Raw genomic sequence first — 27,995 nt, forward strand, 5'->3', positions numbered from 1 at the left:
GTGATGTTACAGTGTTTTAAGGGAAATTTACAGTACTCAAACTACTCAACACAACATTAGTTTACCAAACACAAATTATTGGATTTCCCATTTTATCAAATTCTAGAAGTAATTTATAGTCTAAAACAATAAGGACTTAAACATGTAAAATAATATTGATAACATGTTTTTTTAAGTCTATGTATTTAACAACAAATTAGATTTCAATTCATGAAATACTTTTTTATGTAGTCATAGACATAAGACTGAGATGCTAAAATTTGTGTCAAATGTTGCAACTTATATAAATAATAATCTCAAATAAAGCCGATAAACAATCTTTGTACATAATTGTAGTAAATGTGCAGCTGTTGGCCAGGCACGAGGACGGAATGTTTCGTTGCAACGTTACAGAACGTACCACCTGTGCTTTGCTGGGGGAGATGTGTATAAACTACCCGCGTTTTACTAAGACATGCATAGTGTATATCATGTATAAGAATATTATAAAGTTTTTTACTATATACAGTAATGTTATAATGCTAAAACAGTGTACAGTGCGTTTTATTGTTTCGTATGAATAATGACATCTAACAAGAAACCCCTCTGTCAGCTATAAGTTCGCGTTTCCCGGCTTCCTCACTCTCTTTCTGTCAGGGAGTCCGGCGGAGAAGTTCAACTCGAACAGCTTGTCGCTTATCAAACTCTTCAAAAGTAAGTAAAACTAGAGTTTCCACTAACACGATGTTGATAAACATGTTTCACGTGTATCGTGTTGTTACTGAAGAGTTCATCTGTGCGTGTCGCGCCACGTGGCTGCGTGAAACTCCTCTGAGTTTAATCCGCTGTAGAATGTAAACCTCCCTGAACTTGAGCGCACTCAATATTGCATTACATACTCATACAGTGTGTCGGACGTGAATAAAACTCATGTTTGAGGAGTTTCATGGGTTTATGCAACTGTAGTGAAGCATCTGGAGTTGACACTGACAGCACGCATGCAGTTTGAATGTTGTAGTTTGTTTTCTTAAACAGGGAGGGTGGCATGAAGCATCTGAAATTGATCTGTGTGTGTGTGTGTGTGTGTGTCATCTAATCTGACCAACAGGTCTCTGCTGGTTTAAATCTGGGTTAGACTCGTTTCCCGTAGTTTATTTACTGTCAAAGTCTGCTGTCTAAGTTACAGTTCTCAGCTGACCTCACTTTGTGTACATAGAACCGACATATTTCACTTGATGTTGAAGTGAGTTTTAAAAACTCTTTCACAAAGACAAAGCCATATTTTATATACTTTTATGTATCCAAAGTAGAATTAAGTAATGTTTTATTCTGAATTTTGTGTTTGTGTGTTTTTAATTGAAAGTGCAGGGCTGCAATACATAGTTTTAGCATTGATATCGCAGTGTGATCATTCGCAATAGTCAAACCTTCGTTCAGTTTGTATTATAATTTACCACTTGCATGTGTTTTTGATGCTGGTTATTGTATAATGATTTTTAAAAGCATTCAGGTGTTAGAAATTGTACCATTTATGACCTTAACTGCAATTCATTTTATTGAATTTGTTTTTATCAATCCGTTACTGTACTTGAATAATGTTAGACTTGGGAAATGATAAAACACTTTTTATTTCTAATTTAGGTATCATTTCTTGATTGTATTTCCAGATTGTTATGCATGAAAATATTTATAGCATGCAAATACAGAAATGCACTGCAAATTGCACAGACCACAACGAAAATGTGTCAGGGGACCCCAGAATGTTTATAGACTGTTTATTAGATTTTATGGAGATGCACTCCCACTGCAGAATCACCCTAGTATAGTATGATATTAGTACAATATTAAATAGTATAATATTAAAAATTATTTCCAAATAGAGACTAGGGTCGGTATAAGATTTTGACAAGATAATAACCTTGGATAAAATTATCACAGTTTGACAGTATTGTGATTATTGCTCTAAAATATATAATTTTTTTAAATGTCTGGGTAAAAAAACTAAAACTTTTTTTCCCCTTTAAACACAAAATGTTTTATTTTTTGAAAAATGTGAAATTTTAATAGTAAACATGCCAGGCTAAATAATTAAAACAAAACCATTAACTTATACTGCTTTCATTAGTTTCTAAAACACAGATTTTTTTACAATTTAAAGCAGCATTTTTGGATATCTTTTCTGTTGGACATTCTGTTGTCCTAAAAAACAAATGAATAAAAAAAATCTTTCACTCACTGTAGGAATGGTATAGTAGAAAATTATATCTGTTTTAAAAACCTTGTCTTTTCCAAACCGCGGTATATCTTGAAAACGGTTAACGTCCCATGCCTAATAGAGACATTAACGGTGCTTTCACACCTAGACTTAGTTTTTTTTTCAGAACCTGGCACGTTTCCCCAGTTAGCGAGGTTTGTTTGGTATATCCAGCAATCGCGCTCTGACATGCGCCAAAACAATCGGTCCGAGATCGCCTGAGTGAGGTGGTCTCGGCTCAATTAAAACGAACTCTGGAGCGGATCGATTGTAGTGAGAAAGCATTACGATCCAAGCTAGGCTATATCACAGTGTATTACAGTGTATCACTATTCAAAATTGTGCAGCTTTTCGCTTATGATGTCTTATTGCTCATCGTCATAAATTAAAATAAGGGCATATGACAGCTGAGCTCTGCAAAATAAACCGTGAAACTCTGACCAATGTTTACTCTCACGTGACTTCTTTTAGCTATTTTGGTCCATTTTAGAAACGTTGCCGCGTGAAAGCGAACCGCACCAACCACAAAGTGCAACAATGTAACTATTTTAATCCCTGTTTCGGAACAAAAGGATCGATCCACAGGTGTCAAAGCACCCAAAGTCATCGTGCAGCCCTAATTGGAGACAGTTTTTATTTTCATACTATGCATTCCACAATGAAAAAAATAATACAGTAATTTAGAAATGAGTCTTTTTGAAAAATATTATAGTTACTATAACTATAGAGGTAATTCTAAATGCACTGAAATGGCTTTTATCTACTTATTTAAAATGAGCTGAAACAACATTCTTGATATTTCATTTCATCAACTTATTTTTTTTACGTTCAATCCACTTAACTAACTTATCAGCTTAATTCCTTCATGTTGTCCAAACACAAATAGATTTTGTGGAACCCAGAATTGTTTTTGTTTTTTTCCAGTGTAGGACTGCAGGTGATGATTTTAATAATTTAATCTACAACTATAGTCGATCGATTTAATGAGATAAGCATTTTTTTCCATTTTCTTTGAATATCTTCTGACTGAAATGCAACAGAGCGTTAAAAAGTATATAAAAGCTAGTCACTGACCGACACACACGTATACGTAGCTTCTGCACTATTCGTTAAAGTGTGACGTCACATGAAGTGGCTTCCAGGTCCAAGTGCTCTATCAAACTGTATAGGGAGACGCAATGAATGGTAATAATTACCGTTTACAAAGCGATGTAATGCTTACGAAAATCATGATCACACAGACATTGATGTCTGTGGTGCAGCACAGTCCAGTCCAGAAATTACATGAACTAATAATATAATTACAGGATAAAATAACAAGCTACGTGTTACTTAATAAAAATTAATAAAAGGAGCAAATCAAATTAATGTTACACAGACAGGAAGTGATGCGTTAATTTAAAATTTTTTTTTTTAACGAAGCGTTGTTTACTACAATTTTAATCAGTTTAAATTAATAAGTTTCAGCTCTAATTCTATACTTGCTAGGGTAATACAAAAACTATAATGATGTAAACAAATTATTGCAACGTTTCACTCCAACAAAGCCATCGTAATTTATCACTCTTTCACAATTTTCATAATATTTAAAAAAATAATAACTTAACATTCTTACAGTCTCCATTTTTAATTCTATATGACTGATGCCAGTGATCCACAAAAGACAAGTTAGGGCTTTTGTGATCCTCCTAATATTTGAATACTCATTGTTAAAGGTAAAAAGTCTCTGTCATCGCTTGTTTTCTCTGAACATCTCTGCAGATGAGTGTGGAAATGCACCTCCTGGTGTGTTTTGGATTGAACTGTTTGTAGTTTGGCTTCTGCGTCTGATTACATGGCAACAGTGTGCTAAATAATATTTTGCTTTTTGTTTTTAATATATATATATTTTTTGCTATTATCTTTTGTTTGAAAAGTTTTGTGTATAGACAAGGCAGCGCTGTCAAAATGGCCCTTGATCATGTGGTTCTAGGAAAAATAAAATGACTGTGCTTGTCTGAGTATTCCAGTTTACTGTTCCAAAATATTTTAAATGTTTCTCAAAATAAAATATATTGGCTGCTTCCGAAATCGCCTACTACTCGGTAAGTACTGCATTTGAATTAAACACTCGACTGTTAGAAAACTGTTCTATACAGTATGAATGTGAGTAGTATGAGTGGAGCTCGGACGTACTAGAGATGCCATTTTGTCATCACATGACATCCGTGTCAGTTACGTCGTTTCACTTTCATTTATAAATTCTCTTGCGGTGCATAATGGGATCGCGTAGCGTCCTTCGGATGCGCACTTTAGAATCTCACCGCAAGTATAGTTATCCGGGTACTTCTCACACACTGTTTTTCCTTTTCGATGAATTTGGACATATTTCTCGGCTCACATACTGATTTTAGCGTACTATATAGTATGGAAGTATTCGATTTGGGATGCAGCCATTGTGTTCAAAGCAGAATTTTTTTTTTTTACACAGACATTTAAAAAGCATATTTCAGAGCAGTAATCATAATGCCATGAAACTGTAATATTTTTATCCAAGGTCATCATACTGTTAGAAACGTATACTGGCCCATGTCTACACATAACAACATATCACATTTGTGGCAAACTGCATAGCTAGTGGTTCAACTGTTGATAAAGATTTCCAGAACAGTCAAGGTTTAGTACAGGTCAGTTAGTCCTTTCTGGCAGATTCTATAGCTCACCTGCTTATTATCGGCTATTCAAGTTGAATGAGATGGTCAGTTGTGTATTCATTTCCCATGGCAGCTAAGGATCGTTTCTGGTTGTGGGATTGTGTACTAGAGATGGGCATTTCTGACCATTCTTCATTTTGATTAATCCACAGGTTTGACAAACGATTAATCAGGGGTGGAGCTTAAGCATAAGGCCGGGGCGTGTGTGCGTCATAGCAACAATTAAATAACATTCAATTTAAAATATGTATATTTTATTTAAAGCCCTGTTTAAAATGTTGTTGATTAAAACTATGACAAGATTCAGAAAACCATTAAATCAACGCTGTTGGGTTATTAAAAATCACCATCAATATTGGTTAACACAGTAAACATTTAATGAAGTGTGAGCAGTGGCGTATTTAGGCATGGGCAATATGGTCGATGCCCAGGGCGGCATCTTGCTGGGGGGTGGCACGTGGAGACGGTGCGGAAAAAAACGAGCCCCACTAAAAGCTTTGAGATACGATTTACTATATGCAAGTGTATTCATTTAAAGTAGTAATTTCTAAATAAAGACGTTAAAGGCCATTCACATTTGGCGTATTTTGCATGCGCAAGTTTGTTAGTCTCTATTCGCAACTGAAACAACAGTGGCGAAAGCAAACTGACGCATGCATGCAGAAAACCATTCCCATGCACCTCACATTCTGCTCTACTCCCGGTTTGATTACCGGTTGTTTACATGCACGGCAATAAAATAAACGCCGTTTATGTACTGTGAAACCGGAGTAACTTTTATGCAGAGGTGTCGGCACGCAGCGAGCTTTGCAAGTCGACAAAACTGAAGTTATAATATGATGATGATCTTATTGTAGATTTTATTATATATTTAGAATAATAATTTATTTATTTCTAAGTACATTTCTAAAAGCAGGTGGTTCGCCCAGGGTGCCATTTATACTAGAATGATGTGAGGCATATACGTTTTCTACATGACGCATTGTAAATAAAATTTATCATAAAGCTTAGAGACACAATATCAAAATGTTATATTACAAAATGTGTTTATCTACACAATATGCATGTGAGCTTGAACTACATGCCAACCAGAAAGTAGTGGATGCGGTTCTCCCGTTACAGGGCTCTTTGAAACAAGGGCAACAGAAGCCCAGCAGAAAAAAAGAAACCAAATTAATTTTACAGTATTATCCTTTTCAATATGTGTCTTATTATTTCTATAAATATTTTGGATCCTTGTTTAAAACTATAACCTACCTTTTTCTAAATTGTAGACAACAACAATAAAAAACACCCATGATACTCTGCATTTCAGTTATTTTATTCAACTGACATTTTTACCAAAACAATATTTTACTTCAGCAGCATCACAACAGATGTGGATCAAAAAAGGTTTTTTTTTATTTAGTTTTTTGTAAAAGGTTCGCAAAAATAAGTTTCACCAAAACTTAACCAAATGACTGTTAAGTAGCACATAGCCTAACTAAAATTAGACGCTACCAGAATTTGGCTGCGTAAACTTAAAATAAAAATAGCCTGAATATTTTTTACCACAGCTATAAAACTTAAAGGGCACCTATGGTAAAAAATCTACTTTTCAAGCTGTTGGGACAGACATATGTGCATGTATGGTGTATAGACAGTCATATTGGGGTGATATAAGCACACCCAGTGCTTTTTTTTTTTTTTTTTTTTTCAATTTAACAAAAAAAAAATGGTGGACCAATTGGAGCTGTTTTCAAATCGACCGCAACTTTACGCAGGAGAGCGGTCCCCCCGCCCACCATTATTGATTGATAGGCGCGTCAATCTTTAGTGCGTCATCCATCATATCCTCCGTTTGTTGATTCATGTCCGCCATTTTCAGCGTGAGTCGAAGCGATATCACTAAAGGAACACACTAGCTCTATTTTTAAATGCAAGGCTCATTGTGCTCAACACAAGATCAATATTCTCCACATTATCGCTCTAATCGGAATTGTTGGTTGTATCTTTAGATAGGTTTGCAAACGTGTACTTCGACTGAAGTATAAGGTAGACTCAATGAGTTTGCATTTTTCGCGATCCCAGAAGCTCCCTGTGATCTTAACTAGCATGCGTTTTAGAATTCTAAACATAAGTTTCTATCAGGGTACACTCAAGTCGACGGCTTGGTGCCGCGGACCGCTGCAGAAACCTATGTTTAGAATTAAAAAATGCGTGGCGCGACGATTCGGGACACTTGTCTGGTGTGCCGTGTCGCGGCGCATCCGGTGCCTGTCAAAGTTAATTCAGTGTGCGTGGTTATTAGTTTTTGTGTACAAGCTCGGCACTTGAAACTAGCACACAGTTGGCTGTAAAACTGTACAAAGACACAAATGATTTTGTACTCTCTGCTTGGTCTGTGTCAGAGTCGAACATGTACGGCTGAATGGTGATCCTCTCTCTCCTTCTCCGTCTGCCTGTCAGACTCTGTTGCAAACGCAGAGCGGGTGAGCTCATGGCCCCGCCCCCTTGTTACATTGGCGGGAAGCTGAAACTAATTTACATGTGAAGCAACACACCCCTAAATCAGCGAACTGTGGACACGCCCCCAACATGACACTTTTTAACACATTATAATAAAAAAATCTGAATTGTGTTTTAAACTGAACCTAAACTGGCACACTCAGAAGAACCATAATATTAATATTAAATCATAAAAAAGAGGTAAACTATGGGCCCTTTAAAGATTAGGTAAGATTACATTTCTTTCAAAATGGTCGGTGAAGGTAAATAAAATAAAGCCGGCCTAATTTAACTATGCTGCTTAAACTTAAAACAAAAACATCCTGAATATGTTACCATGCATGGCTAATAAAACTTAACATAAGGACTACATATTTTTATTCAAAAAGATCAGTTGGTCTACGTGCTCTGATTAAAAACCGAGTGCGAAGTTCATTTACAATTAGACCGATGGTGGAAAAAAAGCGCTCAGCAGGCACAGAAGTTGCAGGAACAGCCAGGTACCACTGGGCAAGGGTGCTTAGCCTTGCAAATCGAGACTCATTTACTTTGCACCACAATAAAGGATCCGGGTTTAGAGAGATGCATGGCTCCCTGTAGTAGCTTTCGATTTTGGTGTCATCCGGTGAAACATCACTCATGCCATAGTCCTCGCCGAAAAGAGTGCCGAGACACTGCGCGCACATGACAGCTGAATGCATCACATCAGAACTGCACATTCACATGGTATTTAAAATGAAACCATTCAGATGGGGCTCTCTGGCGCGGCAGAAATATGAAGTGTCCTGAGTCATGGCTGGGCATCGCGGTGTACCCTGATAGAAACCTAGAATTCTGAAATGCATGACGCTGCGTGGACCATTGCGCGACGCGGCGCTTTTGTTGTGTGACCCCCTATACTGGATCTGCTCTCAGGTCTCATCTCTAGACCGCAACTCCCTGCAGCCATAACCAATCAAATACAAACTACCGCCCAAATACCAGAATAACCAATCAGAAAGAATGAAAGTAATTTATTTTGAGGCAATCAATCATCATTTTCATGCTCGATCGTCGCTGATGTGTTCGATTAATAGAATAATTGTGCACAATCCTATTGTGTACACTTCTTCTGTTAGTTGTGATTTTTTTTTTTTTGTACCGTGGATTCAGTTGTTGGTCAGACTCCAATTATGCTTTGATTTCTTAGTTAAAAATGTGTTTTGAAATTAACAGCATGCCTGAAATGCAATTCCTTTATGTCAGTGTTAAAACGATCTTGTGGATCTGCACATAATTTTAAAAGTCTACATTAAAATTGTCTGGTTGTTGTGTGTAGGTCCAATTTAGACATCAGATTGCAAATAAGCTGAAGTGTGTGGGGTGTTTTTTGAGGCATTTGACTGATTTTTGTGTGACTTGTTGAATATTCCCAGTATGCACATTTTATTTGTTTCTTGTGTATTCTTGTTGCGTGGCTTTTACAGGTTAGTACTTTTTTTTTTTTTTTTTTAACATCTGATTTGGAAACGTCCACTAATTTTGTCTAAACCTTTCCTTCATAAACTCTTTGTTATATGCTGATATGAACTGGCTGTTCTTCAAGGCTTCTGGATGCGCTTGGTTGTTTCCACCTCTGGCCTCATTTACTGCATCTAACATCATCACTGACTAATTCTTTAGCTTCTACCTATTGTTTTTCCTTTTATATGCTGTAACTAGCTAGAGGAGAATGGAGAACCACCGAAGGCCTCGAGCCAAAGAAGAATCTAGACAAGAACCGACAAGAAATCTGCCAAAATCCAATGACGGAAGGAGAAAACGTATTCGTTCATCCCGGTCTGAAAATCAAGGTTCTGAAGAAGAAGGTCATCACCATCATGATATGACCTCTCAGGGAAATAAAGGAGAGAAGGTCTGGTTCAATCGCAACTTGTATGAGCAGGCCGACGACGACTATCAAAACTTGTTGAGCGCCGGGGCGGGCGTTCCTCCGGCTTCTTCCTCTCCAAAAGACCGAATTCCCCGCACCCTGGTCTTCAGGGCTAAACGCAATGGTGCACAACAATCTCGAGATGAGGACACCCAAATGCACACCCATTCCTATGTGTCACGCCAACTGCAGCGGGGTTCAACCCATCATCGCTCGTCATCCGAACCCCAGAAAGATCGACAGCTCCCAAAAAGTAGCAGGAAGAGGGTCTTCTCTGAAACTGAACGCTCCCCTCAAAAAAGGGACAAGTATGGCTAGTTTAGGGGCATGGGACAGTTGACTTGGTGGAAACTACTTCTCACTTATTTAAATTGTTTGTGGATTGTGTTAAATATTTTTCCGTTTTCAAAAGCCTCAACCTGGTTTGTGTCACCATTGGCTGTTGGGTGGAAGTTGAATGGTTTGAAACTAATCCATGGGCTTTTGGCACACAAAGTCTGTCCTGTTGTCTGCAGCTTGTCAGCATAAAAAAAGGGGTTGAAGGCACTTTGACAATGACTCTAAATGACCACTCGACAAAGTCAGTGTGAAAGAAAGATCTGTATAGTACTGAGTTCGTTTTTTGCGGCATTAAAGAAGCTAATCAGGCATAAAGTTCATAATATGTTTATTATTGATTTTTCTATACTACAGTATAGATATAAAGACATCTAATTGTTTGCCTTAATCTGAATGAGACAATAATATGATGGTGTTTACATGAGTTGCTTTTTGAATGTTCCTTTCCTGATCCCCATTTTACATGTTATTGCACATAATTTGAAAAACGTCATTGCGTCACCACGTTCTCCATATTTCTTCCACAGCTTCATGTAATTTCGGGTGTTTCATTTTTAATTTGTCGACTTAAACTGCAGTTTTGCACTTTCACTTTCATTCAGGAACATTTCATGCATGCCCCCTGTGACAAACGAGATATCTGATGCGAGTATGAACTGCTGGAAAAGTGTTGTTTTAATGAAATTTGTTACCTCATGCCGTATGGGGGAAAAAACCTCATCGCTAGGTGCAGAGAATAGTGTCAAACAGTATGTATGGAATATTCTGTCTCAATGCGTCAAATCTTACACCACGGTAGTAGTTTAATTGCGGTGTTTACATGTCTTTACTGACACTTTAATAATGCAACTAAAATCAGCATACTCCATATGTCTTAATTCCATTTCTATTTAGTTCAATTATGACTTTAATCCGATTAATTTAATCAAAAATTGCGATTTACTTGGCACACTCTTAATCATATTAAACGGATTATTGGTGTCCATGTAAACGTACTCAATGACTGACTATAAAAGCCTCTTCATGGCCAAAACTAGGATAAAGAGGTGAAAAATAAGGAATAGCGAAGTCCTTTTTATGAATAAGTCTTTCACATGCTTTTAAAATAAGACTAAATGCTTCTCACTATAGATTTTTTTATACCTTTTTAGACCTTTTATATACTGTGAAATGGCTATATTAGTAAATATTATTATTTAATTATTTTCTGTCATTACTGTTGTTCAAAGTCACTAAATAGTCAAGTCTAAGTTTTGCTTTTTCTATTCATTTGAAGTGTGCCTGGGTGCGACCAAGCACACCAAAATTAGATGGCAAAATGCCTTTGTGGAAACTAGGAACTTTTTTGAGATATAGAGATTGTATTCGTAAGTGTAAAGTTCAAAATTTCTGTATGTTTTTTTTTTCATCTTGTATTTATATGTGAAAACTTGGTCACGTACACAAATCTTGCACACTGCGTCAGATGCGTATTAATTAATCCATTACAAAAAAATTAAAAACATTTCAAAGTCTGCTTAAGCAGTGACTCTTCTCTTCTCCAAAGTAGAAAAAGAAAGAGGAATAGGCTACATATTGTGCTTATCCAATACTGCGTAGAGAGGAAGGAGAGTTCAGCTCATCAAAGAGCTACGCTGGATTATCACGAAATGTAAAGTTCATTCATTCATTTTTCTTTTCGGCATAGTCCCTTTGTTAATCTAGGGTCGCCACAGCGGAATAAACCACCAACTTATCCAGCATATGTTTTTTACGCAGCGGATGCCCTTTCAGCCGCAACCCATCTCTGGGAAACATCCATACATACTCACTCACACTCATACACTACTGACAATTTAGCCTACCCAATTCACCTGTACCACATGTCTTTGGACTGTGGGGGAAACCGGAGCACCCGAAGGAAACTCGCGCGAACGCAGGGAGAACATGCAAACTCCACACAGAAACGCCAACTGACCCAGCCGAGGCTCGAACCAACGACTTTCTTGCTGTGAGGAGACGGCAGTACCTACTGCACCACAGCGTCGCCAAATGCAAAGTTAATTTCGGGAAATCAGTGGAATTTTGATGCATTGCTTGTGATACTTCACACTTTCACTTACAGCTTTCACTTTCATCTAGCACATAGGGGTTCTCAACTGTCCGCCACATTTTGTCTTTATTTTATGCACGGTGTTTGTCACAAAGTTATCTGTAGCTCAAATGACTGCTATGAACTCCCAAAACACCCCTCAAAGCGCTTTTTTTTTTTTTTTTCAGATGTGAAAAAGTGGGGGAAAAAAAATCCAACCCGGTTTTAATTTTTTTTTTATGACACGAAAGTTTTGGAGACTGTCAGTACGATTGACACAACGTAAGGTCGAACTAATTTTTTTAAATGTGCAAACATTTCGGATTTAGTGTGCAATAACCTTAAGTGCAGCTGACAATTTTAACAATTCAAAATTTAATGGAGCTTGTATTATTAAATGTCTATAAAATATATGGAAATAGATGAAAAGCAAATACATGTGGCACATATGGATGGAGCTTGGCTTGCTCTGCCTGTTTTATTTCTGCTTCTGTATTTAATGCTTTTGTGATGCACTCCTGAATGAATAATATTTTAAAGGTCATTGAAGACTTGCATTTGAATTGTTTCTTTGAGTTTTTTTGTTTGTACTTCTAAAAAATTTAATTCTAGGTCTCATGTCTCCTTTTTTTCCATGTTCTTAGCATCACAATGAGTGGACTTCAGGGACTCGCCCAGGAGAACATCTGGTTTGACAAGTCCAGATACGACGAGGCTGAAAGATGCTTCTACGAGGGTGCAAACGGCATCCCTCAGACATCTCAGGTACTGCCATCTAGAGCCCTGGATGTAGAGTTTTAACCCCACTGACACTGTTTTAGGGTGTAAATCTTCATTTTGGTTGACACACATACTGGCTATTTGTCTTAATGTGCAGGTAGGGGTGTGAATCTACATTGGTTTGGTTTGCGTTTATCATGTCATCGATTTGGTTCAATCCAATTAAAAAATAGATAAAATAAATGAAACATTTTATTTCACGTGTGTACAGTATTTTCATCAAATACAAGCAGTCACAAAAATGAATAGAACCTTAAATTTTACTTGCTCGAGGAAAAAAAAAACTCTTCATAAATATCTTAAAGGTCAAATAAGCAATGACATCATGTTCAGCATTTCACAAAATATTTTTTTTCTCAGTGGGAGAGATTTATTTTTTTCTTTTACAAGTGTGCCCTTATGGCCCGTTTTCACTGAGTGGTACGGTTTGGGACGCTTTTATGGCCATTTCCACTATCAAAAGGCGTACCGAACCATACTGTACCACTTTCATATGTGAATTTTATTTTGTAAGTTTGGTCACTCTTGGCAAAGGGTTTTTTTCTATGTTTTTTTTTTTTTTTTTTTTTGCAATGTGGATGTCATAATTGTAAGATTTTGGTATTATTTTGATTGTTAAATATTCAGCATATACATAAGAAAATGCTGATAAGTTTTTCTTCATCACGTTGGTCAAGCTAACCCCAACTATATATATATATATATATATATATATATATATATATATATATATATATATATATATATATATATATATACAAGCTGAGTCTGAGAGTTTTATTAATTTAATTACCATTTCTTGTTTGTAAAAGCTAAATACTAATAAAAAGTTAATTTTTTTTTGTACGATTTTTATTTTAAAAAAGTTATGAGCCTGGAGGTATTATAGACTTTGCAAAATTTAGTTTGCAGACGTTTGTAGGTACAGACATCCACTGTGCGTTCTTGGCGTTTTTTTTTCCTGGCTTTTTATTATGGTCCATATCGATATCGGAATTGTATCGTAGCGACCGAAATTAAGAAATATATCATGATTTAAATTTTGAACTGAACACTAAACTATGTGGAAGTCATCCACTATGGGTTATGATGATCACTCGACGCAGAAGTATAATTCAGCCTTTAGCAAAATGACATGGAGTGGATCTTGGGTTGTACTGTACCTTCAGTGTCAGTGATAGACCCTCTCAACAAACTCACAAGTAGCAAAATGCACCCAGATGTAGGCTTTTAAAATAGTTGGAGCATTTTCAATTACTCGACTATGTATTTTGCCAGTATGCACCTCGCATGTACCAAAGTATGTCAGAAAACCATCAGCAGATCGTAATTGGTTATGGTCTGTTTTTTAACCGATACCAAATCATCCTTGTCTGCATTGCAATGCCGTTCACCCTTTAAATGTGTGTGACTGAATCTAAACCAAATGCTGAGGTGTGAATTCATGTTTACTCAGCTGCTGTATGTCTGTGTATCATCTGTTTTCTCCAGGTGTCTGCTTTTTTCTTTTTCCGCACTGACAGCTCTTCTTGTATGCACCTGTTTATTTGTTTGTTTGTTTGTTTGCTTGCTTGCACGCTCACTCTTTCTCTGCCTCTTGCTAGTTTGTTTGACATGGGCCTTTTTACCCCGCTGTACCCTTCCAGGAGAGAGATGCTAGTGCCATCCTGCAGGACATTGCTAAAGCCCGACAGAATATCCAGCAATCCCTTACCGGAGTGAGTACTGCCCCTAAAAATATGACCGACGACCCATCATAATCTCAACCCTTGATATTAATCTTTTTTTATTTATTTATTTATTTTTTTTTTGGAGCATCCTGAATTTTATACTGTAATCTTCTTGAGAAATGCACTTAACCAGTGATTACTGGCTGTCGTCCTGCATGGGACCAGTTTGATTTTACTTCATGATGCTGTAATGAAGCTGGAGGTGAAATTAACAGGACATTTACAGATGAGCTTCTGCTGATCACTTACAAGACTGGAGCTACAGTACAAACACACAGCCTCCAGAAATATCCCTGTGCTATTTTAGTATGTTTACAGAGCCCCCTCTGTGCCCCAGGCCAAGAGACCTGAATCAGCTGTAGTTATGGATTAGTAAACTGTACATGCAGATCAGCAACCCATGTTCAGTGTTTATGAGTTCAGTTTTTAGTTTTGGATTTAAATATAAATTAGCATTTTAACACGCGTATGATACTGTACTCTATTATTGACTCTGTACATGCACACTTAGGGTGTACTCGCACTATGTACAGTTGTCTTGAGTCGGGCCGAAGCGCACTTGTCCCGTCTCCCCCGACTGCCCGCGCTCACATTGCATTCGCGCCTGAGCACGCTTGCGTCATCGATGATGCGCTGTTCAGTAAGATGCGCTCTCACTCAGCACAGTGTAGATTTCTTTATATCGTTACATCATTTTAGTCTTTTGAGATGCGGTGACACGCAGTTGTGATCTGACGCTATATAGATGATACAATTAATGCGACTTCAAGGGGGGCGGGTATAGCTGTTGGGAGGGCGGGGTGCCCCCCTTATACAATGGTAGGGGAAACAGGTTAAAGTGTTTGAGAAATGTGAATCATAAAACTTAAATTGCTACTGCGTTGCCGTCATCAAAAATCTGTTTGCATATACTCCTAATCAGAGTATTGTCTTAATCATATTAAAATCAAAGTGTCCATGTAAACATACTGACTGAGCCCTGCAGGTTGCGTCATGCATGACAGAGCTGTCAGAAATGATAGTTTAATGTGGACTAGGGCTTATAATTCGCACACACCACACCTGTTGACCTGTTGCTCTAGTTTCTCAGTGCTGAAAAATAACCTTTGTGTAGCAAAGGTTCACGGCTTGTATCATTATTAAGCTCTCGTGAGAGGGAGAGGGAGAAAGGCAAGCGAAAGGAGAGAGTGGCTCTGAAAGCAAATTCAATAGCACAGAATTTCATGGGATTTCCCCAAGCCATTAAATCATCTCTCATATCACTGCGTTCAAATGATTTTCGCACAATCACACTTGTGACGTGTGTAGACATATGATCTTCCAACCATCACATTTACACCTGCTTTTAGATGAAGCGTGCACTGTCAATTTCAATCAATTTTATTGTTATAGTTTAATCCAGTTGGGTTATATAGAGTCATCCAATTGTCATGTTAAAATCCTAAAATTACACACAGATTTTTTTTATATACTGCTGTAATATTTGAAAGACTCCATCAATTTTCCCTCGTTCCCACAGTCTCTTCTTATTGATGCTGGTCTATTTGGGTTTTCTGTCAACAGTTACTTGACGCCTCCTGATATGATATGATAAATATGCTCACTGGACTTCAGAGAAATTCAATGATAAAAGGCTTTGATAAAAATCTGAAATTATCTCGCACAATCCTACTGCGTGCACCAAAAATGCTGTAGCAAACTGTCCTGTCGTGCAAGTGGATCTAGCTTGATCTCCTCCTCATGGTGACGTCTTCAGTTGTTTATGTGCTGTGCTTTTTGCTGTGCATGTGCTGCGCTCTGCCTTTCTCAGTCTTGTGTTCGTCTGTCATTGTTAATATTGTAAGAGGAAGCAGGTTGCTTTGCAGTTGCCTGAGGATGTTTGTGTGTTTGTAGCCTATGCTTTCAATGGCAAGTCTGACTGATTCAAATCAAAAACAACTACACAAATGTGTTGCATGGCTTGATCTGCTTTTTGAGCAAATATAAATGTATCTCTATAACTATTGTATTTTAAGATTTCTTGAAAATGCTTTAAAGTAATGGTTTATTAGTTAATGTATTTGCTAGCATGAACAACCAGTGAACAATACATTTATTACTAGTGGTGTAACGAATCACAAATCTCAGTTCGGATCACTTTTTTTTTTTATTTAGTCACTGATGGGACTTTTTTTGGGATCAGCCAAAAAGGGGAGGAGACGAGTGTAATTTGCTTGACATTTATTACAAAAACAGTACTGCAAGACACTTTTGGTTTTAACAAAGAGCAGTACTTTAAAGAAATAATCAGCTGAATAAAAAAAAATTGTAAAATATTCAATACTGTGAAAAATTCACTGTTATTACTACTGTTGCTGATAACGCTAAATGCTGTAATATAACATTATAATTTGTACAACCCATATTTATTTTTAGTCTCATTTTTAACAAATGATTCAGTTATTCACCCTTAAACACGTTTCATTGCTAGATGGGTCATTTTTTTTAAAGAATTATTCAGTGGCATATATTTGATGGCTGGTTGTTGCCAGCAATTGGTTAAATAATGTGATTGCTGCCTACAGCTTTAATTTTTGAGCATCAAGTTAAATGCATATGACGGTGATTTTAATCTTTACTATAAACGTCATCAGTGGTTTTTATCTAAACTATAAAGTGTTATCCCTGTACTTCTGTGTTATTTGACTGAACTTCGTAACTAACTCGAAAGACTGAAGACTAAATCGTTTTTTTTTGTTTTTTGCGTTTTTCATATACAATTTAAATGCATCGATTCGAAGGATTAATATAAATTTTCAAAACATCATTATTTAAAATTTGTTTCTTGGGTGTTGAGATCTCGAACTTTTAATGATTAATCGTGCAGCTTACACTGAATGCATTAATGCAGGCTAAACAAATAGTGACAAAGCCCTATTAATAACCTAAGAAACCCACCACATCCAGAAAAACCCCCCACAACTTCCTCCGTCGTCATTAAATTTTACAGGAGAGCCTGAATTCTCTCTCTCTCTCTCTCTCTCTCTCTCTCTCTCTCTCTCTCTCTCTCTCTCTCTCTCTCTCTCTCTCTCTCTCTCTCTCTCTCTCTCTCTCTCTCTCTCTCTCTCTCTCTCTCTCTCTCTCTCTCTCTCTCTCTCTCTCTGCGTTACACCCCTATTTATTACAGTATATATTAATCTTTGTTGACATTATTAGTTAATAAAAATATTGTTGTTCATGTTAACTCCGTTTTAACAAATCTCTTTAGTGTATTTAACTTTTTTTTTATTTTAATTATTCCCTAATAAATATTGAACTGAGATTACTGTACAATATTCATGTTAGTCAATGCAACTAATGGACCATTATTTTTGTAAGTGCTACTGGCCACTTTGAGCATCACTTTTGAGTACACTTTTCAGATCTGACTTTATTTTTTTATGACACCGATTCAGCAAAGAGCTGAAAACCTTTCTGAGATTATTATGGTGCATATTGACATGATCACATCAGACAGTCGCTCCAAATTTGTCGGCTGCACACATCCATTATAGAAATTTCCCACTCCAGCACACCCCAATGGTGCTCTATTAAATTAAGATCCAGTGACTGTGGAGGACATTTGAGTTTAGTGAACTCTGTCATGTTCAAAAAACCAGTCTGAGATGATTTGAACATTATTCTGAAGACACCATAGCAAAATGAGTACACCGTGGTCCTTGAACATGGAGATGATCAACAATATCAGGGTTTCACATTTATGCTTGATTTGATATTAAGAATTCCAAAAAGTGTGCCAAGAAAATCTGTCTCCCCCACCATAAAACCACCAGCAGCCTGAACTGTTGATACAAGGTTAGATGGACTCCAAAATGCACTGACTTCTGACCATACAATTTGTCTAAGACTAAGCAACCTTTTCCCAATCTTCTGCTGTCCAGTTTTGATGAATTGTTGCCAGTTTTCTGTTTCTGTAATGTGCCACTTTCTGTAAACTCTACATGAGATGTTTGTGCATCAATAGGCAATCCAAGTCATAGTCATTTAAATCATCGTTCTTATAATATAGCAAAATGATGCCATGGTTTTAGAAATACTAATATTATTTTTTGACAATAAGTGTTTCAGCTAAGGCTGCACAATGTATTGCAAATGTATTATTGAGATGATAGTATATGCTGTTTTAAGAGTTCACACTTGACTGATGATTGATAATAAAGCGAGTTTGGCATGCTGTCCTGGGAGAGAGCCCTGACCTCAGAATATCCTCAAGCCCGGGGCTCCCTCCCGTTTGAAGGAGTTTGAACTCGGGTAGGTCTCAAGAACTCCTGTGTTAAGAAGCTAAGAGATATAGCTGGCTTAGACTTTGTCTTATGATGCCACTTTGGATTAGACAATTTGCTTATGTATGTCTTTGGACGGTGGGAGGAAACCGGGGAAACCCACGCGAGCACGGGAAGAACATACAAACTCCGCACAGAAACAGTGACTGGCCCAGTAAGGGCTCGAACCAGTGGCGTTCTTGCTGTGTGGCAACAGTGCTAACCACTGGGCCTCCGAAGACTTTCTACTTCTCGCCCATGTTATCTCGATGGCGAAAGCGTCAAGAAATAAAGCCTCGTTTGTTTCATGAGGTGCACGATGCGGCGCCAGGGGAAAGTATAAATAAGCTTTAGATGTTTGTTTGTTTGTTTGTTTGTTTGTTTTTTTGTAGTTCAATGGTCCATCTAACCTGTCTTTAGTCCTGTTCAATTTGAATACATTTATTTTACCATTCATTTTGTGATTTTGCATTTTCTCTGTGTATGTGTTTTTGATATTGTGATTATAGGTCTTAAATTTATTACTTAATGGTCTTAAAAGATCTTAAATTTGACATCTGCAGAAACCCTGGAAAGGGGGATTCTTCAAGACGAAGATGACTGAAGTGAAAAGCTCTGGTTATTTATAGTGGGTTAGTATTCATCTGATTGGCGCAATATGTGAAGCTGATGCGGGACTAGCTGTGATCAATCATAAGCACGTGATCCTCTTGAGATTAGTTTGTAAATAAACCGCACCTAGGTATCCCAGACGTGTGATGGATAACATTTTTATTTTATGCATTGGTTATCTAAATTTGACCAATCAAATGGGGCCTTGCTATTTTTATCCCTGCCTCCCCAGTAGAGTTGGCTGAAGCAGCCCAAAGGTTAACTCAGAGCTGAAAATAAACATAAATGGTGGGAGTTGAGACGAGAGAGGAAACTGACAACGGCCAATCAGACTCAGAATATCTGCTAAGGTTTTCACTCATTCATAGTGTCTTAAAGACCAAATGTTTGCACCTTGACAGTTTTTAGTCAATTTAAAATGGAATAGATCTGAAAAAAACCGTATTTCCGTATTTTCCAAGCTCATTAGGGCGACCGCTGTAATTTACATAAATCCATTTTTTTTGCTTTTGATGGGGTCTCCATTGTCATCAAAGCAGAAGACCCCCTTTATTTCGGACTTCTTTCTGGGATGTAATTGTGTAGTTCTATACTGTGATTAAGCCGTTGATAACATGCAAGATTATGAAATCACTTTGAATGCGTGCGGATGTGCACTTTTTTTTTGCTCGCACAATTGCATGTCACAACCATGTGCGCTCTATGTACATTATAAATACTGCTGTAGGACGCACATTGGCTATTATTCTTTGCAAGTCATCTGTCCTTATGTCTTTAATTTTTGTGCTACAGCCTGGCTGTTTAAATTTATTACATGAAAGCATCATAAGTTTAGATGCTATTGCAAATTAATAAAATGTATTTTATAATTTAATTAAAACTATTAAAAACAAGGACTAAACTGAAGGAAAGGGAAAGTGATCAACTCTTAGCGACGTATGATTTTATTTATTTATTTTTTCAGGGTGGAATATTAAAGTAAATTAGGCTACTCCATTCAACTGGACTTAATATTTTTACAGTTGGAGTTGTTGATTGACTGGTTGTTTATTTATCACGTTTAATAAAGAGTTGATTAAATTACAGGGTAGGTTATATTCTGTGGAGACAAAAGAAACTAACTGTCTGTCCTGACATTGAGGTACAAAGTATAAACCTGTTAAATATTATTAGGGTCACTATTAAACTGCTAAACATTTAAATTGATAAAACAAAAAAATGTTACTTAAATTGTGCCTCCTTTTATCTGTTTATATTAATATCAGTGCATAAATAAATTATTTTAAAATGTTATATCTTGAGAAATATTGTTAACGCAATACTCTACATCAATATTGATATTGTGCAGCCATAGTTTAACTTGAGCAACATTTAGTGGATCAATCTGCAAATATGATTATTTTTGATCGTATATAATTCAAATGTGTGTGGGTTTTGTGCTACAGCACATTGTGTCAGTTGTGTTGGTGCCTCTGTCTTGGTTTATACTCGCAGGACACTGCACTTATTCATAGTGACACAAGTGTGTTAGTTTCATGTGCATTAAAGCCTTGTTGGCTAAACGTCATTTTATCTTCAGCCACTGTAGCCTAAAGTGTCTACCATTCTTATATTATACTGTATTTTGTTATCTTATAAGGCTTCTTTTTAAAAATAAGAGATTAATTAATACGGCTCAGACAACTTGCAGAATATGTTAAACAACATCACAAAAATGGTGACTAACTGAATTGTGAAATGTTGTCAGGCCATTTTACCAGTAAATCCAGAGGCACTGAAGATGTTTATGTGGTCTCTTAATGAACATGAAGGGAACATCATTTTAAGTCAGGATAATGAGTGAATGACATACTTCTGATAGTGATGCTCCGATTGATCGGCCACCAATCACGATCAGCCGATATTGGCTAGAAATAGCTTGATCGGCTAACCCCAAAAGCGCTGATCAAACAAGCAGATCCGGGAGACAGAACAAAACGGGAGATGGGTCTGAAATATGGGAGACTCCCGGGAAAAACGGGAGTGTTTTCGGGTATGGGTTACTACATTATTTTTTGGATCTGATGTTGGTTCCTCAACTACATCAAACGTTCATAATAATAAAAGAAAAAAACACTTAGAGTTTTGTCTTTTGTGGCAGTAGCCAGTTTTGGTGTAACAAGTGTTACATTTTGCTGCCAATTATGAAATGTAATCAGTGTATTAAGAGGCTACATCCCATTTAGCTGATCTGATGTGTGTTGGTCTGCCTGACCCCTCTTTTTTTTGGAATAACTTTAAGTTACTCTGCCTTATTTGGGAAAGGTGCCCTACAGTAGCCTTAAGTTCTCATTTTCTAAAATAAACTTGGTGGTTCTTCAAGGTCTTGACTGTAGCCTATTCTAGTTTTTTTTTTTTTTCCTCTTTCTTTCTTCCCCTCAATATAGTTAATTTAGAGTTAGTTTCATTTCTACAAATGGTGCAAACTCTGCTAGATTATAGACAAAAGATTCCCATTGCCCTGCTATTCTGTGATCGGCAATCAGCAGATCATGATCTTGGTGATCGGCCTCAAAAATGCTGATCGGAGCATCTCTATCTTCTGATGAGATTTTCCAAAAGTAAAGTTTGTATTTTAATGAGAAAATGTAATAATATAATGAGACTCACTTAAAATGATATTAAATTAACCAATTTACCACCTTAAACTGAAGCAATAACAAAGTGAAATGTGGTAATTAGCTTTTAAACTTTAATCATGCTAGCCCCCAGTGTAACAGTTGTCTGTTTTCCTGATGTGTTTTCTGCTTGTGCCGACTAAATGTGAACCTCAGGTGAAGACTGCTCTTCAGGGTAGTAAAGGGCACGCGCGCGCTCCGAAACCACGGGAGAGGAAGAGCGTAAGTGCTGTGAGGCGCTTCAGCTTCACGTCTGTGTGAAAAGCATGCGAGTGGAGCCTGGAGCTGTGTGGATCAGAAACACACAGATACTGCTTGACATCTACAAAACAGCCCGTTTTCTGTGTGACTGGTGTTTTTATGCACATTAGGGGAACACACATCATGCATGACCGAGTTTCAGGCGTTGTTTTAAAGTTTCAGCCCTCACTAAAGCAAAGCGCATGCAAATTCAAGTGGAAAATGAATGTAATTTTAATGTTTTAAACGCTGGCTTGTTATAAATGCATACACAGGATTTCCTGGGGATTTTAGTTGAGGTTAACAGAGGTTTTGTTTGGCATGAAGTCATAACTCTGCATGAGGTGTGTGTGTTTGTTTTTTATAAACGATCATCTCTTTATTAGATTTAATTCACTAATATTGAATTCTCCATCTGATTTGCAGAGTCAGAATGCCAGCAAGTCTGAGGATCAGAGCGAACTGGTCTCACGTTTGAAGAGTCTTGAACTGGACAACAGGAATCTGCACAAAGGTACATGCATATACAATATGAGGAAAGACTGAAATGAAGGCTGTTTCAAAACCTAGTGAACTGCCTACCTAGACAGCAGTGTGACAGCTGCTGTCTTGAGGATTGTTTGCACGCAGCGGAGATTTAAACTGACAGCCTGACCTGAAGTCATTCGTTTTCGATAGGAGTTGACAGTTGTCAGCGGTAGAATGCTGGCGATGTAACGTAGACCTGTCTGTAAATGTAGCACGGCTGAGAAGAGTTGAACTTTATGCAAATAAGGACCAGACATTGATGCTTATATGTAAATGTAACGGTGTAATAAAATATGCAAGTGGAAGTTGGCGGTGTGATGGGAACTGTCATCAATTTAAGTCAGGTCGTGATAAGTGAATGACAACTTTACTATCACTAGGTGACATTTGTGATGAGATTTCAAAAGTAAAGTTTGGGTTTTTATGGGGATTTAGTGAGGATACTTTCTTCTAGTTATTTTTTCCAAGTTTTCTACCAGACAAAATGCTGAAAATATGGAGAACTTCTTAATTACCGTAATAGTGATTCTGTTTCTATAAAACACTTATAGAGTTCATAAACCTTTTTGATTTAGGGTTATTATACATTTAACTAAATATAAGTTAGAAGATATTTATGATTGTCTCAGTTTAACTTTTCACTGTATATATTCACTTTTTCAGTCTTACCTTTAGCTTTTTAGTACTTTATTAAACTCATTTATATTTTAGTTTTAGCAATTTTAAGTACTTCGGCTTTTTATTTTAGTTGTCAAGCAACTATAGTTCATGCAGTGCATCCGGAAAGTATTCATAGCGCTTCACTTTTTCCACATTTTTTTGTTACAGCCTTATTCCAAAATTCAATTCATTTATTTCCTCAATTCTACACACTATACACCATAATGACAATGTGAAAACAGAGTTTTTGAAATTGTTGCAAATTTATTCCTGCTGGTTTCAAACATCTTCCACTTACGGATGATGGAGGCCACTGTGCTCATTGGAACTTTCAGAGCAGCAGAATTATTATTATTATTATTTTTTTTTTTTTTGTAACCTTCCCCAGCCTTGTGCCTCAACAATCCTGTCCCGGAGGTCTACAGACAATTCCTTTGTCTTCATTCTTGGTTTGTGCTTTGACATGCACTGTCTACCCTGGGACCTTATATAGACCGATGTATGCCTTTTCAAAACATGTTCAATCAACTGAATTTACCATTTAATCTATTTTGGAATAAGGCTGTAACATAAACAAATGTGGAAAAAGTGAAGTGCTATGAATACTTTCCGGATGCACTGTATATGCATTTGTCACATGCTTTTAAGCAAAGCAGCTGACATTTGCATTGAAGATACACATTTTAATTGGGTATGTGCAGGCCTAGTCGACTAAACAGCACAGGTCCTACTAGTCTAAATTAATAATGATAATTTGAGTCGAGTGCACCGCATATTCGTGGCCCATTTTTAGCAGAATTCATTGAGGGATTTGACTATGTGCAATAAACTATTTTAAAAGTGCTATAGAATGAAAAAAATCTGGGTTTACATATACATTACTGAATCAGCGTTCAATAATGCAAACTTGCACCCTAAGCTTATTAACACTGCTTCCAGGGCGTGTGCTCAGCAGCCACATTTTAATAGAACTATAGCACTTCATACAATACGTTTTCTTATTTTTTAGCGATATTGACAATGGGGTTTTGTCAATAACTATCAATACCGATTTTTATCACCCAGCCATAATTGCAGTATATTGTTATTGATCCTGTTTTTCAGGTATGTAGCTTTTCCTACTTGCTTCATAGGAAAAGAAAACTTAAATTTGCACAAATTACAAAATAAGCATGAAGAGAACCTGAACAGATTTGCCTCATCCTTTACTGAACTTTGTGTCACACTTGTAATTATACACTGTTTGTACAATCATTTTTGAAGTGGAGCATCTAATCCTCGTAGCACAGTTGGAGCTCTCTGTCAGTAGACCACAGTAAGATGGCGGATTGAACACTTTCGTTGGCTTCACGGTCTCTCGGCAGTTTAGAACTTAACAAGCAATCCAGTCATTCTATATAGATCAGTGATATAAAAACATTATGGAGAATTTTGACCTTGACTAAGTTCTATACCTACTATGTAGTTATCAGAGAACAATTTAAAGGCACATGAAAATACCCCCCATCCCCCCCCCCATCTCTATTTTACCTCTAGTTTGGGAAAAAGTCAGGAAAGTAGGAGAGTCTAGCTTTGTTTACGTGGGAGTGTTGAGTGGCTAAATAGGGAAGGGTTTGCATGAAAAGGGTAGTTTCAGTTCGAGCATGCACTGATTTTCAGTGAGGCAAAACAACACACAGACGCAGTGGAGAAAGACAGTGACCATGTTTACATGGACATCAGTAATCAAATTATTTACTAAATTATTAATTTGTCGACTTTAACTGCAGTTTGGCACTTTCATTCAGAAACATTTTATGCATGCCCCCCATGACAAATGAGATATTAGATGCGAGGAACTGCTGGAAGAGTGTAGTTTTAATGAAATATTTCATAACGTATGGGAGAAAAAAAAAAACTCTGCATTACTCAGTAACTTAGATGCACTTGGTAGGTAGCGTCAGAAAGCAGTGTGTGTATAGACGATCTTGTCACAAAATGCGGCAAAACTCCTACACGATGGTAATAGTTTGATTAAAGTGTTTACATTGAAAGATCCCCTGTAAATGCTCTCTCTGAGTCCATAATATTGTAGTGATATTAATGTGCTGTAAAATTACTAACTAAATCATTTTGACTTGGGTATGTCTTTAAAAACTGAAAGAGTACTAGTGACGAAACAAACTAACTTTGCCTCTGAATAAACATAAACAAAGAACACTGATCACACACTTATCAAATCTGTAGAGACAGGACAATCAACACCAACTGGAGCCGCGTCTTTTTAAAAGTAGATGAGTGGCAAATCAGCATATTTTTGTAGCGTGTTAGCAGACCACTGTAATTCACACACAAGTCCAGCTTCGCTCTAATTGCGGGGAAATGAAAACAAAACCTTTTGTTGCGGCACATTTATAAACCCAACACTGATGACCCATGTCTCCAAACAATTCTTCTTCTTCCACTTGTTTTAATTACAGTTGGCAACAAAACATGGCGTCTCTCTGCCGTCTGAACACTGTAAAAGGTATCGAAGCTATCATGCATATTAATAAAGTTTCACCTCATTCACAAAAGAGCGCGCTGATTGATTCGAAACAAGTCTTTCTCTTGAATTAATGATTAAATCTCAAAGACGTCATGTTGTACCCAACGGTATAGACAACCAGTCTACATGCTGGAATTTACACAAGGATCTAATCGCCGTGATGTAGCTTCTAACTTTATTTTAAAACCGGTAGAACGAATTGGCTTCAAATAACACAAAAACAACCAATTTTCACTCTTTAAAAAACCCTTTAACACAGGGGTCACCAATCTCGGTCCTGGAGAGCCGGTGTCCCTGCAGGGTTTAGCTCCAACTTGCCTCAACACACCTGGCTGGGTGTTTCAAGAATACCTAGTAAGACCTTGATTAGCTTGTTCAGGTGTGTTTGATTAGGGTTGGAGCTAAAATCTGCAGGACACCGGCCCTCCAGGAACAAGTTTGGTGGCCCCTGTTTTGACATATTTACTCAATGCACTCTACGGCACCTTTAAGTGTAGTCTATTATGTACACTCACACATATTTTTTTTTTCCTATGTGTATTGGCGGGGGGTTAAGCTTGGTTGCAAAATGTGCATTTAAATGACTATCAAATTAGTTGTAGTACATGTATCCTATTCCTTTGCATTGTCAGCCCCATTCTCTACTATTTGGACCTTAAGATTGACTAAAATTTTGACTGAAAATCCAGTTTGTCTTAAATGAGTGTATTGTTGCTGTGTGTGATGTGTGAAATTAACAGCTCGGTTATTGTTGTTTTCAGTGGTGGATGATCTGAGAGCCACACTGTCCAAACTGGAGTCCAGAATGGCCTCCCTGGAGAAAACTCAAGCACCAGCTACAAAAGGAGTTACTGTCACCAAGGTAAATGTGAAATCCTGAAACCCACTTTTGTGCATTAAATCATAATCCCTTACACGCATATTTATTTCATTTGAAGGCTGCTCCTGTCCAGAAGCCCAAGGTGGAGGAACACAACGGTGCAGATGATGAAGACGACGACATTGACCTGTTTGGCAGTGATGAAGAAGACGAAGAGGCAGAGCGCATTAAAGCAGAGCGTGTGAAGGAATACTCCCAGAGAAAAGCCAAAAAACCAGCCCTCATCGCCAAATCCTCCATCCTGCTGGACGTCAAACCTGTAGGAGACCTTCAGTATATACACCATCTTTAAAACGATCCTCCTTCCTGCAGAGCTGTGGTTTGTGATGTGTGTTTTTTTTCATTGATCAGTGGGACGATGAGACGGACATGTCGAAGCTGGAGGAGTGCGTTCGCTCCGTTCAGATGGACGGGCTCCTGTGGGGAGCTTCAAAGCTGGTCCCCGTCGGCTACGGCATCAAAAAGCTGCAGATCAACTGCGTGGTCGAAGACGACAAAGTGGGAACAGACATTCTGGAGGAGGAGATCACCCAGTTCGAGGACTACGTAAGTGCAGAATGCTAAATCCTGAAGGTCACGTTTAACCTGAAAATGAAGTAGACCTATTTAAGAGAAATATATTGGATTACTTTAACCAGACTATGGTTTTGTTTTAGATTATCAAATCACTACAAATAAATCGAGGACCATATAACTTATAAAAATAAGCAACTGATCCAAAATGGAATACATATGAGTTTTATTTAGTGCCATAATTGAATAAAATATATACATTTTCATTTTTTTGGTTAAATGAAGGTGAAAAATGCATCAATTACAACGTTTTGGTCTTCATTCAGTTCATGCATTTATAGTTATTGAAGCAAAATCTGATGTTTATAGTTATTATATAATGTACAAATACAGAAGTATAAATTTATTGCATTCATTTGAATGAAATGACTACAAATAATCGAGAACAATATAACTTGTTTATAAAAATAAAGACATTATCTAAAATATAATACACTTACAAATCTTGTTTTTTTAATAATATATAGCTTAGAGTTTTTATCAATGACAAAATAATTATTTTTTTTTCTCTTATGTACACTTTGAAGCTAAACATGACAATCACAATCAATTTTTATTTTTGTTTGGATCAAATATGAATGTTCTTGGCATAATGTTAACCCAAACAATATTGTTCTGTGTTGTTATTCAGGTCCAGAGTGTGGATATTGCTGCCTTCAACAAGATCTGAGCCTCTCGCCACGAACCATCACCTCACACAGAGTTACTGCTGCTTTTATATCACACGGTTCCTAATAAAACTGTTCAGCCACGTCAACAAACCTGCTGTTTG

At 37.1% G+C, this 27,995-nt stretch overlaps 1 protein-coding gene across 4 annotated transcripts; it reads left to right on the forward strand.

Annotated features, from left to right (window-relative positions):
- Nucleotides 1-590: 590 nt before the first annotated feature.
- On the forward strand, nt 591-27,984 carry eef1da (eukaryotic translation elongation factor 1 delta a (guanine nucleotide exchange protein)). Of its 4 annotated transcripts, XM_056445341.1 has the most exons (10): nt 639-693; nt 9,115-9,633; nt 12,380-12,500; nt 14,162-14,233; nt 21,972-22,037; nt 22,482-22,569; nt 26,532-26,632; nt 26,709-26,909; nt 27,002-27,196; nt 27,855-27,984. In XM_056445341.1, the coding sequence occupies exons 2-10, from the start codon at nt 9,125-9,127 to the stop codon at nt 27,891-27,893; spliced, it is 1,392 nt and encodes a 463-aa protein (XP_056301316.1). In that variant the 5' UTR covers nt 639-693; nt 9,115-9,124; the 3' UTR covers nt 27,894-27,984. The 4 variants fall into 4 exon arrangements, with proteins under 4 accessions (XP_056301340.1, XP_056301316.1, XP_056301324.1 ...); XM_056445365.1 differs by lacking the exon at nt 9,115-9,633 and having other exon boundaries at nt 591-693; XM_056445349.1 differs by lacking the exon at nt 14,162-14,233 and having other exon boundaries at nt 642-693; nt 12,380-12,495; nt 21,967-22,037.
- The last annotated feature ends 11 nt before the right edge of the window (nt 27,985-27,995 follow it).

Source organism: Danio aesculapii, chromosome 2, assembly GCF_903798145.1.
Source record: "Danio aesculapii chromosome 2, fDanAes4.1, whole genome shotgun sequence".
Taxonomy (NCBI): Eukaryota; Metazoa; Chordata; class Actinopteri; order Cypriniformes; family Danionidae; genus Danio; species Danio aesculapii.